The sequence below is a fragment of the Falco naumanni genome, chromosome 10, assembly GCF_017639655.2.
Source record: "Falco naumanni isolate bFalNau1 chromosome 10, bFalNau1.pat, whole genome shotgun sequence".
In the NCBI taxonomy this organism is placed as follows: Eukaryota; Metazoa; Chordata; class Aves; order Falconiformes; family Falconidae; genus Falco; species Falco naumanni.
In genome coordinates this window covers 22,902,248-22,920,742 of record NC_054063.1, presented here as the reverse complement: position 1 = coordinate 22,920,742, position 18,495 = coordinate 22,902,248, and the positions used below count along the sequence as shown (strand labels likewise).

General features: G+C 56.2%; 1 protein-coding gene across 1 annotated transcript; it reads left to right on the top strand.

The window, feature by feature from the left end:
* Positions 1 to 8,305: 8,305 nt before the first annotated feature.
* Positions 8,306 to 13,197, top strand: SOX18 (SRY-box transcription factor 18). The gene is made up of 2 exons (XM_040609304.1): positions 8,306 to 8,949; positions 11,403 to 13,197. The coding sequence occupies exons 1-2, from the start codon at positions 8,535 to 8,537 to the stop codon at positions 12,245 to 12,247; spliced, it is 1,260 nt and encodes a 419-aa protein (XP_040465238.1). The 5' UTR covers positions 8,306 to 8,534; the 3' UTR covers positions 12,248 to 13,197.
* The last annotated feature ends 5,298 nt before the right edge of the window (positions 13,198 to 18,495 follow it).

Genomic DNA, 18,495 nt, shown 5'->3' with positions numbered 1-18,495 from the left:
AACAGGCTTTGGCAAGGCTGCGGCTCCATCAGATAAGAGCCTTTAACCTTATTTCTCCAGCTCGAGCACACCACGAAGGGCTGTTCTGTCGGGAGCCTTTGCTTATCCTTCCCGAGTGCTTCCAGATCCGAGCAAGGCTGAAGGGGCCAAGCGAGAGGGGTCACTGGAGGAGGGCAGAGGTGGAGGTGTTGGGGCGAGCAGCCTGGGAACGGGCTCCACTTGGGTGAGAGAAGAGTCCCGGAGGGAGATGGAAAGATAGAGCTGCTTTCCCAGGCAATTTAAGGGCTAAATGCGCCGCTGTGCCGGCCTTCCTCAGGGACCCGCTCCACCCCGCCATGCTCCACCTTGGCCCGGCTCCCGTGCACAGCAGGAACGAAGTGGAGGAGAAATGCTGGAACCCGGAGGCCCTCGCACGCTCCCGGCTGGCCCGCGAACAAAGCCTTTCCCTTGGAGCCCTTCCCTGCCGCCTCCCTCCTGCCCCCAGCCCCCCGCACCCCACCAACCACAGGGATCCCCAGCAATGGCACAGCCTTCATCCCTGGGGGTCCATGCCTGCCCCCTCCTCCCACCCTGCATCCCTGCACCCAACCACCCCATGGCCGCTCACAGCATCCCTGAGCCCCAGCTCTGCTGCCAGGGGGTTTTGCTGCAGTTTTCCCTGCACTGCAGCACAAAGGATGCTCTGAAATCACAAAGCAAAGAAAAAGATGCTGCCTGTGACGAGCTTTAAAACCTCATTTTTAGGCCAATTTATGGGGGGTGATGTACAGATCTTGGGGTTTTGAGCTGCAAATGCAGCACTCGTGCTCATTTCCCTTCCCTTAATGTTCCCAACTCATCACCAAAAGGCAAAAGTTGTCCCTCTGCTTGCAGGGAAGGAAAGCTCTCATGCTCTTTTCTTTATTTTTAGTATTATTGTAATTATTATTATTATTATTATTGTTCTCTCTCAGGAAAGAAGCATTCTGTCAGAATTACCCTCATACATCCTGCCCTTTGCTGGAGAGATTGTTGTTTCTAAAGGGCTGGAGGAGAGGCTGAGTTGCCCTGTGCCCTGCACAGCACATGGGGAAACTGGAGCACAGAGCCACAGCAGCGTCTACCCGCCTCTGAGACAAAACTCCTCTCTTCCACTTGGGTTTAGCACTGAGAGTTTCCCTGTGTGTATGAAGGTGAGGTTGCTCTCAGCAACATCCTCATCCTTTCTGCTGGTCAGTGAAAACCTTGGTGAAGCAGAGAGGTGGCCATGACACCCCTTGGGCAGGAAGGTGAGCCACAAGCTTCAGTGAAGTTTGTCACTTCCAGGGATGCTGCAAAGGGCTCTCATTCCTCCAGGGATGCTGCAAAGGGCTCTCACTCCTCCAGGGATGCTGCAAAGGGCTCCTCTTCCTCCAGGCCTGGCTGGGGTGATGCTCAGAAACCATGCAACCACCTCCCTGTTAGCAAACTCACCATTGTGTGGAAAGCCCAAGCAGAAAGCACTGGGTTCAGGGGCTGCAGATGAAGCAGGGGGAGGGGAGAGGGGAGAGAGGAGCAGGCACAGCCAGCATCCATCTGCCATCTGCAGCGGCCCTGTGAGGTAATGCCTCGTGCTAAGTTAAAACATGTCGGGAGCCACAGCAGCTCTTGAGAACAGCAAACCTTTCCCAGATGGAGATGTCCTGTGTTGCTGTGTCAGTCCTCCCAGCACGGGAGAGGATGGGCGACCCTCCTGCTGCTGGCTGCTGGGCTTGGCACGTGCAGGGGTGCAGCCAGCCACCCCCTCTCCTTGCTCACCTGCTGCTGGAGTTTCATTTTAGGGAGACGAGAAGCAATAACCAGCTCAGCCCTTGCTGACAGGCCTCTGAGGACTGAGATGTAAAGCGGTGGAGGTGTGATCGCTGTGCTGCCTTCTTCCTCTCTCCTGCTTGAAAGCGGCATCCTCATCTGTGACGTAGCACAACCCCATTTATCCGTGGTGCTTTCAGTCGCATGATGCTCGAAGAGCAAGGGATGAGGAAACACCCAGTGGGGCACAGAGGTTGGAAGCCGGCAGAGCAGAGCCCAGGCAAGAACAGTTTCTGCAAAAACAGGGCTGCACTTTTCCTGGGGTGCACATCGTCTCCTGGCAGTCCCCAGCATGGCAGGGCCATTGCTGTTGGAGGAAAGCAGAGGACATGGTCACCAAGTCTGTAGGTGAGGGCTCATTGCTGCACGGAGAGGGGCCATAGTGGAGCTGCTCCTGGCTGTGGTGCTTGTGGGCACACGTGGCTGCAGGGCCACAGACGGGCAGCCCTGACCCACCTCTCCAAAAAAACCAGGCTCAGAAATCCACCAGTTTTCCTTCCCTTTCCCCAGCACCCAAGAGAAGGTCAGGCAGCCAAGAGCAGCAAGCCTGGACACGCAGAAAGAACAGGATCTCGGTTCTTGGCTGCATCTCCTGCACAGACACCAGCAAGCAGCATTTTCTGCCAATTAGAGTGATGGAAGCAGCGAATAACCCCGGCGTGCCCAGGCTCTGCACAGCCCAACTGTCGGCCAGCTGCCTGTTCCTGGGAGGACGCGGTGCCACAGGCAGAGAGCATTTTCTTGCTATAATCGAGAAAAGAAATTGTGCCGATCGGAGCAGCTGAATGGCAGCCAAATCTGCTTCTCGGTGGCTTTTCTACACTCTGTATTCATGTATTTGGCATGAGTAGCTCTGCATTGAGGTAATTCATTAATGCTGAACCAAAAATGTGTTTATGGGAGTCTTGAAATAGTTGGTAGAAGTGTAAGACTTTCCTTCCTAAAAGCCTGGGCTTTCTCTGTGATGGGAACTGAGTATTAAAGCAACGACTGCCACCGCAATCAGCTGCTGGGGAAGCGACGCCAGCCAGCGTGCATGCCCCGGGCGCTCCAGCATGCTCAGCCCCCTTGGGCACAGCACCGTGCCGAAGCCTCTCTCCAATGTTAGCCTGGCCGTAAGCACCGTGGGTGGGATTTGCAGCAGCTTTGCTCGTGGTTGGGGCATGGGGGATGCACCCCGGGTTTCACAAGGAACAGGTCAGGGAGCAAACATGAGGTGATGTGGCTGGAAGAGTGGCACCCCAAGCTGCTGGGACCACCGCCGGAGAGCCAGGGCTGTGCAAGAAGGGGCTGTGGAGGGCCATGTCAGGGGAAGGGGTGGCAGGATGGCCCCAGTGAGGACCAAGAGCTCCGGCTGCCACCCAGGAGGCTGCACTGGCTGTGTCTGTGAGGAGCAAACAGCTTTTTCAGGTTAGCTGTGGGTTTCGCTGCTCACACAATGGGTATTGCTGTTGTCATTCCAGTTATAATCCTGTGTAAACAAGGCTGACCTCTAGTTATTGAAAAGAGCTGAAAAAGAAAGACAACTTTCTCTGCTTCCTCAGATACAGTGTCTGATTGCTGGGTTGGCCAGCACGGTCTGCACCGTGCTCCCAGCTCAGCCCCGCAGCCATCGGGGACCTGCCCATGTGGATGGTTGTGGAACAGAGTGGCAGCAAGCCCCTGGGCTGGCCTGCTCCCGGGACAGGGAGCTATGGTGGCCCAGGGCACCTTTCCACTGTCCCTGGTGCCCTTCACTTGTCAGATGGAGCTGGAAGCCATGAAAAAGAGCAAATGAGCAGAAAACAGCTGAGCCAGCCGTTCCCGGGGCTGGGGCTGACTGCAACTGCCCCTTGTCCACCCACCGCCCTGAACTGGGTGGGAAAGGGGCTGGTCCCCGGCTGGGGACACAGAGGACATGTCGTCCTTGCACGGGCACGTGGTTGCTGCCAGGATGCTCCTAACATGGATGCTGTAGCGGGCCTGGCAGCCCCTGGCCGGCTGGCTTGCTGCTTGCCAGCTCCGCCTGACCCACTGAACTATTTGTGCACGAGGAAACCGGGCGCTGAGCTGGGCCCTGGAAAAAGGGAGGCTCCGGTAAAACGCGGAGCGTTTCCCGGCGGATGACTTCAGCCTCCCGACAGGGCTCACACACAGCCCCAGCCCCGAGTCCTTTGCTCTCCAGGAAGCGCCTTTCTTCGGGAAGCCTTTGTTCCAGCAGCCCCAGCCCGGGGGGAGCCTGTGGGACACGCCGGCACAGGGGCACCTCTCGGGGCGCCGGGGGAGCTGCCGAGCCCTGCATGAGACCCCGCACACTGTGTGTGGGACCTCCCTGCTCCCCTCAGCCACCCCTGCTGAAGGGCAGCTCCTTCGGGATACAGAACTGGGTGCGGGTGTAGGTCACGTCCATTCCACCTGGCTGCACTGCTCTGGGTACCTGTGCGGCGTGACCTAAAGATAATTATTATCTGTAATTAATAACAAATACCTTCCTGCAAAATGCCTCATTCATCCAATCGGACACACCACGGCACCAGCTCCACATCGGTAATTTCGAGGTGATTAATTCGTTAGCGGTGTGGGCACATCTAGAAGGGAGGCTAGTCCATGTGAGCCAGCAAAGAAGGTGCTGGCCACCACAGGAGGGCACAGCACCTGCACCCAGGCCCGGGGACGGATCCTGCTCCTGCCCCTGCCCCACTGACCACTCCCCTTGTGCCTTGCACCCTCTGCAAAATAAGAATAAAAAGCAATTTTCCCATCACGGCTCGAGGCTTTGCTGCTGCTGTGCTGCAGGGGCTCTTCCAGCATTCGCCTGCCTCCTCTGTAACCTGGATGCAAGTTCTGGGGGTAAATCCCTTGGATTTGGTTGCACAGCCCCTAGCCCAGCCTGGGGCTCCTGTACCCACCCGCAGCCATCAGCAGCATAAATAGCCATCAAGCTTAGCCCACAACACTTGCTCTTACCTTCTTGCCATCCCCACCACCTCCTTTCAAGCCCCCAAATCCCCAAGACCCCTTGGGATGATCCAGGTTGTGCCGCATCTATTTTTAGGCGGGTGGGAGCTGGGCATCAGACCTGGCTGGGAGGAATAACTAGCAGCAAGAGGTGCAGGCTGGGGGCGGGGAGGGAAAATGCCTTTGTGCTGGGGAGCAGAGGCTGCCGGCCCAGCCAGCCACGCTTCCTCTGTTAGGTGTGGTGCTGGGTTGTGCGGGATGCTAGGAAGGGAAACAGGGGGCCGGGATGGGGGCAGCGAGCTGCCAGCCCAATAATACTGGGGCGGAGGGAGAGAAAATAAATAAAAAATATAGTAGAATATACAAACTCCTAAGGCTGTGTGCCGGGCTGGGGTCCACCTTGCCCAATGCCAAATCCAGCGAGGAGGGCGCAGGGAGAGGTCACCCAGCTGGGGCACACACCAATCTTATCTCTGCTCAGGGATGTCCAGCGCTTCCTCTCCATGCACTGCCACAGATGCAGCCGCTGAGGACCTGGGGCCAGCCGGTGACCAGCACCCAGGGTCACATCCCCGTGTCCCCGGGGCAGTGGGGCAAAGGGAGGGGGTATTTTGTGTCCATTCCCTCACACTCCTGAAAGCTGAGCTGGGCACAGACCCCGCGCACTTCACCCTGCGCCCTGGCTGGGTGAGGGTGCTTTCACTCTTTGGGGTGGGTGCTGACTGTGGGGAGGGGGAGCAAAGCTGTGTGGCACTGCTCACGCAGGTAGGCACTACAGCCCCTCCATGCCGCTTCTGGGCCAGTCCAGGTGGTCTTGGGTGCTTTGCACTCAGGTATTTTTGGGTGCTTTGGCTGCTCTATCTCCCCTTGCAGCTCTTCTTCTCCTCTCTCCCTGCTTCACAGCTCTTATCCTCCTCCTCCAGCAACCATACCATTCCTTTCCCCCTCTGCCACTCTCTCTAGGTCTTCCCCCCATCCTCACACTGGGATGCGGCACCAACAGCAAACGCACTGCAAGGCAGGGTGTGCAGACACCAGGGCAGGATTTGCACTGTGTGCATGCTGGGGTCAAAGTGCCCAACTTTGCTCCATGGGCAGAGGAGGTCCCAAACTGCCCCAGTCCAACAAAGACAGCAGCACTGCACTCATCCCTCACCCCACGCAGCCCCTGCATGAGGAAGGCAGTGCAAGCCCACTGCCGTCATGTGTGGAGCAGGCCCACACATGGGATGGTTGCAAGCATGGCGGGCATGAGATTCTGCATCTGCCTCCCTCGGGAGGGTTTGCCCTGGTCCTTAGCGTTGTTTCCAGGGCAGCAATAATCTGAGCTGTCCCCACTCCCACCCCACTGCAGATCATTTGCAGCACATCCTAAATGCCAGCTGGTGGTACCAGGTCCAGTCCTGGTTCTGAGGCAGCTCTGAGCCTGCCTGGAGGCCAAGGATGCTGCTGGGGCCATGTGGGAGGCCCTGGGGTGGATGTGGCTGGGGAAAGTGCCACATGCTCAGCCAAAGCCTGGGAGAAGGGCCAGGATCAGCAGCAGGGAGACGTTCCTGGGATGTCCCCAGCAGCTGCCCAGACCAGCTGCCCCGAAGGCTGCTCACTTACCCCACAAAAAGCCACTGCCCTTGGTCTGGGGGCCCCCAGCACCCACCTTGCTGTTCCCAGGGCTGGGGCAAAGAGCCAAAACCTCCAACGGCTCGGGGGCTCGGCTCCGGATGGTGGCACATGGCTGCTCCTCCGGCACGGCAATGCTCCGGTTCCCTCCTCAGCTGTATGGCCGGGGCAGGATGCAGAGGAGCAGAGAGGAGGCTCCTTGCAGCCGTACCGGCTCTCCTGTGGAACGGTGTTGATTTTCTCTTGCAAAATATTAATAAGAAGCTCCAGGAATGTGAAGGAAATCTAGCTCGAAACCTCTGTTGCTCCTGGCTAGCGATTGAAGAATAAGTGAGACAAGATTTTTTTGACTTTTTTTCTTAAGGCCTTTGTTTTGTTTAGGGTTAACAGCAGATCGGCTTTTTCAAATCACTTCCAGACACACAGAAACCATGGCATGCAATACCCCACCACTGCGAGGAGGCTGGGAGCTGGGCTCTTGCGCAACCTGGTGCCCCAAATCTTCCTAATGCTGAGGTTCACATTTTAGGCTGGGGTCTCGGGCAAGCCTGCAGCCAGAGGGGGCTTGGGGGCAGATACCCGGAGCTGGGACATCTTTCACCATCAAACCCGACTGCCTGCAGGGTGTCAGGGAGCGGGGACAGCATGCAAGCAGATCTTCTGGCTTGCAAATGGGTCCCACGGAGTTCGTAACTCCTCTGTGTTAAGGGCAGGAAGGACCTTCAGACCACCTAGCCTGACGCTTGGCACTGCAAGTCTCTGCTGGATGGCAGCCGAGCGAGCGGAGCAGTGACCTGGCGGCAGGCGAAGCGCTGCTTCACCGCGGCTGCCGCCGGCAGCGTGCCGTGGGTGTGCTGCCGTGCCCACGGCGCGTGCGGCAATGGCATAGCCATGCCAGCCCCGGCTGCGTGGCTTGGGAGGCAGGTTTTAGCTGCGATCATCTGGCTGCCCGTGAACCCATCATTCCTCAAGAATCCCTAAGCTGACAGGCTGGAAACACGTTTCTTTTAATGTGAACGGTGCTTAAAAGCAAGAAGCCATTTCTCACCCCGGGCACTGAAATTCCCACCAGAAAATTGCTGGGGGAAGAAGGCTTGCCCCTGCCTTCACCCCAGGGCTGCTCCCGAGCCGGGATGGGGAATGCCGGCCAAAACACACACATGAAATAAGTCATAAGAAAAATAAACACAAAGCCCCAAGCATGCCTGTTCGCCTGCAAACAGGCAGCCTGGCAGGCAAAGCTAAACACTTCCCTGCCTCGGCTCGGCGGGGCTGCGGGAGGCGCGGGCAGATCGCAAGTAGCTGGAAAAGGGGCTTGCAAAGAAAAAAAGAAAGAGAGAAAGAGAGGGGGAGAGAAAGACAAAGGGAAAGAATGAGAAAGAGAAAGAAAGAGAGAAAGCGAGAAAGGGTGAAAGGGTGAAAGAGTGAAAAAGAGAAAGAGAATGAGAGAATGAGAGGAAGGAAAGAAGGAAAGCAAGAAGGAAGGAAAGAAAGAAAAAGACAGACAGAAAGAAAGAAGAAAAGAAAGAAAGAAACAAAGAAAGAAAGAAGAAAAGAAAGAAAAAGAAAGAAAGGAGGGAAGGAAGGGAGAAAGAAAGGAAAAGAAGGCAGAGAAAAAATTAACCCTCCTCCTTGGAAGGAAGGGAACTGGGCAGCAGCGTCCACACCGGTCCCAGCCCGGCCCTCCCCGGGTGGCTCTTCCTGCTGGTGCCTGGGGACGCCCCCCTTCCTCCGCCTCCTCCTCCCCCTCATCTCCATCATCTCCTCCTCCTCCTCCTCCTCCTCCTCCTCCTCCTTCTCCTCCTCCTCCTCCTCCTCCTCCTCCTCCTCCTCCTCCTCCTCTCCCTCCCGTCCTCCTCCTCCTCCCCTCTGCCCCGCTGATTGGTCCAGCCCGGCTATATTTTGCCCCTTCCAGCCCAGCATCATCCCAAAAGTTTTTTTTGGGGGGAAAGGGGGGAAAAAAATAAAAGAGGAAAAAAAAAGAAAAGCAACCAAAACAAACCAAGCCGACCCCGAGTCCCCCCGAAGCGCAGACGAGGGAGGCGAGCGGCGGGGCTGCTGCTCGGCGGCTGCTGGACCCGGTGGGACGCGGCGGGACCCGGTTCTCTCTCCGGCACCCGGTCGGGTCGGACACAAAGTGCTGTCCAGCTGGAATGAATATATCTGAGTCTAACTACTGCCGAGAGGAGATATCGCAACCCCGGGGCGACTGTTCATGGGTCACCGCCGCCGTGCCGGCCGCTGAGCCCGGGCTCGCCTTCCCGCGCCCCCCGGGAGCCGCCTCCCCCGCCAGCCGCACGCCCAGCCCCGAGCCCGGCTTCGCCTTCGGCCCCGGCCCCGGCGGCGCGGCCCCCGGCGCGGCCCCCGGCGCGGCCCCCAGCCGCACGCCCAGCCCCGAGCCGGGCTATGGATACAGCCCCCCGGCGGGCCGCGCCGAGGGCAAGGCCGGCGAGGACTCCCGCATCCGCCGGCCCATGAACGCCTTCATGGTCTGGGCGAAGGATGAGCGCAAGCGGCTGGCGCAGCAGAACCCCGACCTGCACAACGCCGTGCTCAGCAAGATGCTGGGTGAGCGGGACGGGCTGCGGGCGCGGGGTTGCGGGGCTGGGGGTGCGGGGTTACAGAGCCAGGGATGTGGGCTGTAGGGGTGCAAGGCTGTGGGATGGTGGGGTATGAGCTAGGGATGCGGGGATGCGGGGTTGCGGGGCTGGGGGTGCGGGGTTACAGAGCCAGGGATGTGGGCTGTAGGGGTGCAAGGCTGTGGGATGCTGGGGTATGAGCTAGGGATGCGGGGATGCGGGGGTGCGGGGCTGGGGATGCAGGGATACAGGGCTAGGGATGCGGGGGTATGAAGCCAGGGATGCGGGGGTGCAGGGCTGGGGATGCAGGGTTACAGGGCTGGAGGTGGAGGAGTACAGAGCCAGGGATGCAGGCTGCAGAGGTGCAAGGCTGTGGGATGCAGGGGTATGAGCAGGGGATGCGGGGGTGCGGGCCTGGGGATGCAGGGATACAGGGCTGGGGATGCGTGGGTATAAAGCCAGGGATGTGGGGGTGCGGGCTGCAGGGGTGCAAGGCTGTGGCATACAGGGGTATGAGCTAGGGATGCGGGGATGTGAGGGTACGGGGCTGGGTATGCAGGGACAGGGGGCTGGGTATGCGGGGGTATGAAGCCAGGGATGCAAGGATGTGGGCTGCAGGGCTGCAAGGCTGAGGGGTGCGGGGTTACAGAGCCAGGAATGTGGGGATGCAGGAGTAAAGGGCTAGGGATGCAGGCTGCAGAGATGCAAGGCTGTGGGATGTGGGGGTACGGGGCTGGGGATGCGGGGATGTGGGGGTAAGAAGCTAGGAACGTGAGGATGTGGAGTACGGGGCTGAGGATGCAGGAGTATGAAGCTAGGGTTGTGGGGGTACAGGGCTGGAGATGTAAGCTGCGAGGGTGCAGGGCTGTGGGTTGCAGGGCTATGGAGCTAGGGATGCAGGGGTACAGGGCTGGGGATGCAGGCTGCAGGAGTACAGGGCTGTGGGATGTAGGGGTATGTGGGGCTATGGGTTTGGGGATGTAGGGATAGGAGGCTATAGGACTGGAGATGTGGACTGCAGGGTTCCAGGGCAGCGGGATGCAGGGGTATGGGGCTGTGGGATGCTGGGATACAGGGCTGGGGATGTAGGGTTAGGCAGTTATGAGGCTGGCAATGCGGTATGCAGGGGTTCAGGGCAGCGGGGTTCAGGGATACAGGGCTAGAAATGTGGGCTGAAGGGGTACGGGGCAGCAGGATGCAGGGATACAGGGCTGGGAATACACACTGCAGGGGTATGGGGTGTTAGGATATGGGGATTCAGGGCTGGGGATGTGAGTTGCAGGGATACATGGCAGCAGAATGCAGGGGTACAGGGCTGGGGATGTGGGTTGCAGGGTACAGGGTGTCGGGATGCAGGGATACAGGGCTGGGAGTGTGAGATGGAGGGGTACAGGGCATTGGGATGTGTGCTGCAAGGGTACGGGGCTGTGGGATACAGGCTGCAAGGATATGGGGCTGTGCTAGCCAGGCTGCAAGGGTGCAGGGCTGTGGGATGCAGGCTGCAAGGATATGGGGTACAGCAGCTGGATTACAGGGATTGGGTGCTGTGGGATGCAGGAATAGGGTGCCGCAGGATGCAGGGCTGCGGGCTGTAAGGTTAGAGGGCTGTAGGGATATAAGATGAAGGGATGCAGGCTGCAGGGACATGGGCTGTAAGGATGCAGGGCTGTGGGATCCAGGACTGCGGGGTGCAGCGCAGTGTTAGAGGATGTGGGAATAAAGTGCTGTGGGTTGTGGGATGTGAGGATACAGAGCTGTTTGTATGCAAGATGCAGGGAAATGGTGCTGCAGAATGCAGAGATACAGGGCTGTGGGGCACACAGCCATGGGGATGCAGGATATGGGAATACAGGGCTGCAGGATGCGGGATACACAACTGTAGGATGCGGGATGTGGGAACACGGGAAGCAGGATATGGGTAGACAGAGTTGCAGGATGCGGGACTACGGGAAGCAGGATATGGCCAAATGGGGCAGCAGGATGCGGAGACGCGGGGTGCGCAGACATGGGATTCAGGATATGGGGCTGTGGGGTGCAAGGATTGGGGATGGGTGATTGGGACTACAGAGGTGCAGGGCTATGGATGTGGGATCAGGGAAGTGGGAACACCAGGGACTGGGCTGTGCCAAGGAGCAGTGGGAGACAGAATCCCCAGCCCTGGCAGAGGGGTTCCCGTGGCCCCCCTAGGCTTTGAACCCCCATTCTCCTACGGCACTGAAGTGCTGGGCACACCCTGAGGCTGATGCTGGGACATAGGGATAGCCTGCTTGGGCTCCCGTTCTCCAGCCCTTCTTTGTGTCAGCACTAGGACCCTGCTCCAGCACTGAACCATCTGGGGGAGCCCTTCCCACTCCAAGGGCCCCCTCTTCATGGGTGCCCCCGCACCCCAGCCAGGGCCAGGTGGCCGAGCCATTGTCACAGAGCTTCGCTTTCCCCTTCCAGGCCAGTCATGGAAAGCGCTGAGCGCCAGCGACAAGCGTCCCTTCGTGGAAGAGGCAGAGCGGCTGCGAATCCAGCATCTCCAGGATCACCCCAACTACAAGTACCGCCCAAGGAGAAAGAAGCAAGCCAAGAAAATCAAGAGGATGGAACCCAATATCCTCCTGCATAACCTTTCCCAGCCTTGCAGTGACAACTTCAGCATGAGTCACCATGGCGGCAGCGGCCACCCCCAGCCTCCCCCACTTAACCACTTCAGAGAACTCCACTCCATGGGGTCGGATATTGAAAACTATGGCTTGCCAACTCCTGAGATGTCTCCCTTGGATGTCTTGGAACAGACCGAGCCGGCATTTTTCCCTCCGCACATGCAGGATGACTGCAACATGATGCCCTTTCGCGGCTACCACCACCATCACCAGATGGAGTTTCCCCAGGAGAAGTGCATGGGGAGGGACGTGGCGGTGCCCTACGCGCAGACCCCCTCGCACTTGGCCGACGCCATGAGGACTCCCCATCCCTCCAGCATATACTACAACCAGATGTGCTCGGGAACTCAGAACGGGCTTTCCGCCCACCTGGGCCAGCTCTCGCCCCCACCTGAAGCCCACCACATGGAGAGCGTGGATCACTTGAACCAAACCGAGCTGTGGACAGACGTTGACCGCAACGAGTTTGACCAGTATTTGAACATGAGCAGGACTCGTCCCGAAGCCTCGGGACTCCCTTACCATGTCTCCCTGTCCAAAGTGACTCCTAGAAGCATCTCCTGCGAGGAGAGCAGCTTGATATCTGCCTTGTCCGATGCCAGCAGTGCTGTTTACTATAGCCCCTGCATCACCGGTTAGGTTGGCCCCACCATCCGATGCTCTCACCAGGAGAGCCCTGACTCTCCTCTAAAAACAAAAAGCCATCCTCCTTTAACCACGAGCTCCATAATATTTAGAGTATCTCATTAAATGCATCGCTTTCTTTTGTTTTTTTTTTTACTTCGGTTTTTTGTTTTTTGGTGGGTTGTTGGTTTTTTTTTAGAGAGAAAACATGCTGAACTCACTGATATACCGTATAACTATATAACACAGATAGACGCCTTTCCCAAGCACTAGCCTGCCTGCTGCGCTCCCCGCTCCAGCCCTTGGCAGGGCATAGCTCTAGCTCCCACCAGCTCAAAGGGGCATTTTTAATCCAATTCCAGTAAATCCTGCCTGAAACAACCACCACCAGGATGAGCCGAAGCACCCTGCCCCCAGTATTTAACCCAAGGGCAGGTGGACTTGTGGGGGGTTGGAAAAAACTTTTAGAAAGACTTTGCCGGGGCCATTAAAGAGTCAGCGCCCATTAGAGGTGGGCTTTAGGACGGTTTTTACTGTATTCTCAGCAATATATTTTAATTGGGCAACAAAACTATATTTTTACTAAGCATTTTTATATATAAAATGGTATTTAATGTCTTTTGGGGTTTTTTTTATTAGACTTTTTAAAAATAAATCGAGGGATATCCATGAGATCTAAAGCATTTATGTAGCAAAGCTGGATTTAAAAAAAAAAAAAGGGGGGGGGGGAGGGAAAAGGAGATATTTTGTGAAAAGGGAATGACAATGTAAATATTGTGGAACAATTGACTGGAATTTTGTACAAAAGAAAAATATGACTGCAAACACTTTTATTGTCTAGAACTGTACGGAGAGCAAACTGTTTTATACTGGTTAATTATTAAAACATCTTCATATAATTGTTCCCATCTTGTGTGCTTGTTGTGTGAACACATATTTTCCGCAAATACATGTTGTCCCAACCATTTCCAGATTTTTGTATCCGTTGATTAATGTTTTGACAACCTGGCAAATGTATTAATTTCCAGGCTGCCGCCCGCCTGCCCCATCAGCTGCCTCGGGCTCGGTGAGTGTGGCTCAGCTCAGCGCGGGACGGCAGCGCCGGCAGTGGGATGGGATGCTGGAGGCCACCCCATGGCACCGCGCTGTGCCACCCGGAGATGTGCTTTGCAGGAAAAGCAGCTGTTCTCAGCTTAAAATATAATAAACCATGTGATATCCTCCTCCGAAATGAGCCTTGGTGTGGTTATTATTTTTCCAAGCTGGCAGCGCATCGGCATGTGGTCCCCACGGCTCACCCCGTTTTCCCATCAAGCCCCCCAAAAATAGAGCCTGGCTGCTCTGACACCTTCACTCTAGTCCTTGGAGCTGGAAGAAAGCCCCGTGTACCGGAGCCCTTCCACCTCCTGGCCCTTGCTGGCTGCTTCCCAGCTCCGGCAGCCGCCAGGTCTTGCCAAGCCGTCGCCATGCCCAGCCGGACTGTGCTCGGAGCCGCCGGTGCTTTGCTGGAGCTTCATCCCCCTCCAGTGAATCACTTTATGATTTACAATATTTTTTTGTTCAATTTGAAAATGAGAAATGACAATCTGTTGCATAAAACCCCAGTGACATCCGTTCCTTGAACGCCGAGTGATTTAAACCAGGCTGATATCACCAAAAAAGGCTATTTAAAAAAAAAAATAATATTTGAATAGAAGAAGAGGGGTTTTTTTGTTGTTGTTGGCAAAGAATTGCCTTTTAGGGGAAATGGATATTTAGCAAATGACATTAATTTTCAAGCTTCTCCTAAATTAAATTCACATTAGTGTTAACAGGACTAAATCCTGACTCACTTTTTTTTTGTTGTTGTTTAATGTGAAGCGCTAATAAACGGGACCACTTCGGGGGCTGGCGACGTGTTCCCATTAAATGCCAGAAAGGCGCTTCATTGTCTTTCCATATACAGTATGTAAAAAGGGGGAATACATGGAAAAATGACCTCACTACCTACACGGGAGGGCTGGCGGGCGCCCGGCGGGTGCCAGAACCCGCGCCGCAGCAAACAAACACAACACCAAATGAGAAGCATCCTGTGCCGCCGCCGATGACTATGAAAGGAAGCAGCCGTCTATAGCCGTCCCGCTCTGCTCCCCGAAGCAGCCTGGGAGGAAGGAGATGGGGAGGGAGGGGGAAAGAAAGCCCTGACTTATTTTCCAGCCCCCAGCTTCCAGGTACCTTCCAGGCGAGGATGTGATCACTTCCTGCGGTTCGAAGCAGCGATGCGCACGCCACTCCTCGCCCAGCTGCCCAGCGGTGCCAGGGGAAGCCGGCAGCAGATCGCATCATGTTAAGTCATCTTTCTGCAGCAGAAATCCCCTTCTTTCCCCATGGATCAGGCCGTGCCAGCTCATTTCTGATCTCAGAGGATAGCTAGAAATCCTTGGGGTGGTTTTTTGGCTGTGTTCCTTGCTCTGGAGCACTTTGGGTCCAGCGTGCCTGGGTTTTGGGTGCTTGGCAGCACCGGCAGTGTGGCTGGGCATGGATAGGAGCTTTCGCAAAGCACCTGCACTGCAAAACTCTTGAAAATATAACTTTGCTGTGGGGCTGGGTGGGGAGCGGGGGGGGTCTCTTTGTGCCTAAGGATGCTGCCATGGGGCTGGGGAGAGTACCAGACTGAAAACTGCAGGGTGATGGATGGTCACTCCCGTAAATGCACCAGGGACGCATCGTGTTGAAACCACGGCTGCTGCATCGCTGCACAAGCACCGAGCGGTACCAGGGCCCTTTGTGGGGACCTGCCATGCCTGCCCGTCCCCAGGTCACCAAGACCCAGCACCAGATTATGGCTCCCCAGCTCTGCATCACTAACACTGCGCAGCGCTTGCCAGCAAAGCCCTGACTTGCTTCTACACAAAAGCGGGCAGGGCCCTGCAAACCCTCCTGCCTAACTCAGCCCTGGGTGTTTTTATTAATAATAAAGCCTAATTGCAATCGAGGCTGTGAACAATGCATGGCTGCCCCGTCTCGCTGGCCAGCCCTACCCCGGGTCATGGGGAAATGAGAAAGAAGGGAAAGGAGAGAGGAAGAAAACAAGAGCACAGGTTTGGGTCAGACAGCGGGCAGAAGGACCCGTGCCAGGCCCCGTGGGTGCCACCTCCTCCTGTCGCTCACTGTTTCACACAGCCTTTTTCACATAAACTCACCGGTTTGAGATCAAGTTCATCAAGAAGTGCCCCAAACCAGGGCCGCTCCTCCAGCCTTGCCTTCGAGCCGGCAGTGTGTGACTGGTACCCAGCTGGCAGCAGTTTGGACCAGCACCTTCCCATGGCATCAGAGCTGCAGCATTATGTTTTAGCCATGGACAGGACAGGATTTGGCCCTCTCAAAACCCAGGGTTTGACTGGGCTGGTCAGCACCGGGGCTGGTCTGGCTCTGTCAGGAGGACAGAGAGCTAGACAGATCCTGGAAGGGGTGCTGGCTCCCTGATGAGCTTTAACCACACCACTAATTAGCTGTATTTGATTCGATGCTAAACCCCCTATCTCCCAGTTTGACTTGGCTTTGGCTGTTTGGCCGTGTGGGTTTGCTGAGCGTGAGGTCAATTCATGCAAACCATGGGTCAGAAAAGCCAGCTGGGGGTGGGCTGGGCTGCTCCAGCCGTGCCTATGTGCTCAGCTGTCCCTCGGACACATCCTGCACCGCTCGGGTACCGGGACTGGGCAGAGACAGCCAGCCTGCGCACCGGGAGAGCCTTTCATTTCTAACACCACCTCCTTTCCCTGCCCCCATCCCTGTACAGCCACGCTGGGGGCAGGAAACCATCCACCAGCCTTTTATTTCGCTGCATGCCGGTGGCTCAGGTGTGACGTGGGACTGGAAATGGACGGGGCTGAAATAGTTTGGGGATGATTTCACTGCTGTTATGGCTCAGGCCGGGGCTGTTACTATGCAGCCCCTTCTGATTTTTATGACTTAATCTCTCCAAAGCTCAGGGCCTGATGGTTTTGGACTGGGGAGGAGGAGTGAGGGGCTCTTAGCAGGTCGTTATGGGAGAAATATGGAGAAGGTATTTGACAGGTATATGTAAAACCTGACAGGCTCATCCTGCCGGCTTTCCCAGGATGGCTGCTGGGGCAGGGCGAGGGGGAAGGGCTGCCAGGTCCTGCCTGGACTTTACAGGCAGGTGGCATCTGCTCTGTGTCCCCTGGGGACTGGGGCCATGGGACCCCCTCGGGGCTTGCTGACCCACACACTGAGGCTGCTTCTGCAGAGGTCCCCACGTGTCGTGACACGTGTGAGTGCCACTGTCCCCAGGGCAGCATGTACACCATGCACACCCACCCTGTCCTTCCCGTGCTGGACACCATGGCTATTGTTGTGCTGCACGTCAGGGAGAGGGTCGGGGTGGCATGAGAAGTGTGTGAGTGTGTGTGAATGTGTGCATTTGTGTGTATCCATATGTGTGCATCCATGTGTATACACATCTTGGTGTGTATTCATGTGTACGTGCATCTGTGTATGTGTGCATGCATGCATTTGTGTGGATCCACATATGTGGATCCATGTGTATACACATCTCTGTGTGTGTTCATGTGTGCATGCATTTGTGTGTGTGTGCACACGCCTGGGTATCTGTGTGCATGTATCTAAGTGTGTGCCTGCATGTCTGCAGACATGTATGTGCATCTCTGCATGTGTATGTACATGTGTGTCCCTTTTTGTGTATCTGCATGTGCTTGAGTCTGTACATACATGTGTGCCTCTGCGTGTACCCATGTGTGCACCTATCTGTACATGCACATGTGTATACACGTGTGCATATGCATGAGCATCCATGTCTGTGTGTGCATCCATGTGTGCATGCATCTGTATGCATGTATGCATCTCCATGCATGCATGCCCCTGTGTGCACGTACATGTGTGCACATCTGCATGCATGTGTGTGTCCCCGTGTGTGTATCCATGCGCACACCCATGCATGTGTGTGTTCCGCAGGAGGTTCACTGGTCAGGTTTATAGACGTTCTGGTTTTTTAACAGCATTATAGAGCATTCAATGACATCACCCAAATATTAAAACAGCATGTGCCAGCCGGCCGGGCGCAGCGATACGCAGCCCCAGGCTCGCTGCTCCCGCAGCCAAAGCCGTGGCAAAGCCAGGGGCAAGCGGGACCCGCCGGGGCGGTCAGTGGCAGCTCTGGGCAGCCCGAGCCATCCTGGCCCGGAGCACTCGGAGGGGAGGGAATGCTGACACGCGCCCACGAACACACAGCATCGATGAAGCCATCCCAGCTGGGATATTAAGGGGGAATCAGAGCTTTTCAGTCCATGTATTTTGGGTGCTTACCACCACATGTCCCTGCAAGTGGGGACATTGGTGGGAATGGGAAGATGCTGCCGGTGCTGGTTCCCCACCCACGGCACCAGGCAGCTGCTCTAGAGCTAGTGATGGGATTATCTTTTTTTTCACCCTCTTCCACCAGAAAAAAAAAAAAAAAAAAAAAAAAAAGATTTATCAAAACCAAACCTGTTTGTGGGAAACGGCTCCAAAACATTTCCTGACTCAAGAAAAAGAGCACTGGAAAAAATAAAAAAAACTTTCCAGGTTTTTTTTAGATGGGAGGCAAACCATTTCGAGATGTAACAGCATTATATGTGTGGAGGTGAACTGAAGGGAAAAGCTTGAAATGTGAAGAAAGGTTTCAAATGTTCCCAGCACAATCTTTCCTGACCGAGCAGAAGAAAAGTTCCCAAACCTTCCCCAACTTTCTTTTTTGCAGCCCAGTTTGGGAAAGGAAATGGTTGGAAATCTCAACGCGCCTTGCAGGACAGGAAAGGCACCGTTTCCTCCGCGGCTGTGCCCAGAGCAGCCGGCCAGGCAGCGGCGAAGCGCGGGGTGGTGATGGATGCTCCCCCAAGTCTCCCACCAGCTGCTGCAGGGAGCTGAGGCCACGGAGTTGTAAATATTACAGGTTTTGCGAAAGAAAAAGAAAAAAAGCCAGCGAAGAGTCCTTAATGTGCCCCGGAAAGTGAAATATTTTTTTTAGCATTTCTCTTGCTGCGAAGTTCAGCCTCTCCATCAGCTCAGGCTGTGGCCCCCCAGCTCATGGCATTGCCCCCACCAGCCCTTGCATTCTTTCCCCTGCCTTGGGGCCACCACCAGCCCCTGACCCCACAGCCCCCGGCCCCACGCCACCCATCTGCTCACCCAACACCACACTGGGGTCCCCTTTGGACCCTAAGGGAGGCAGGTTTGATCTTCATTGAGTGAGTCATGGGGGAGTC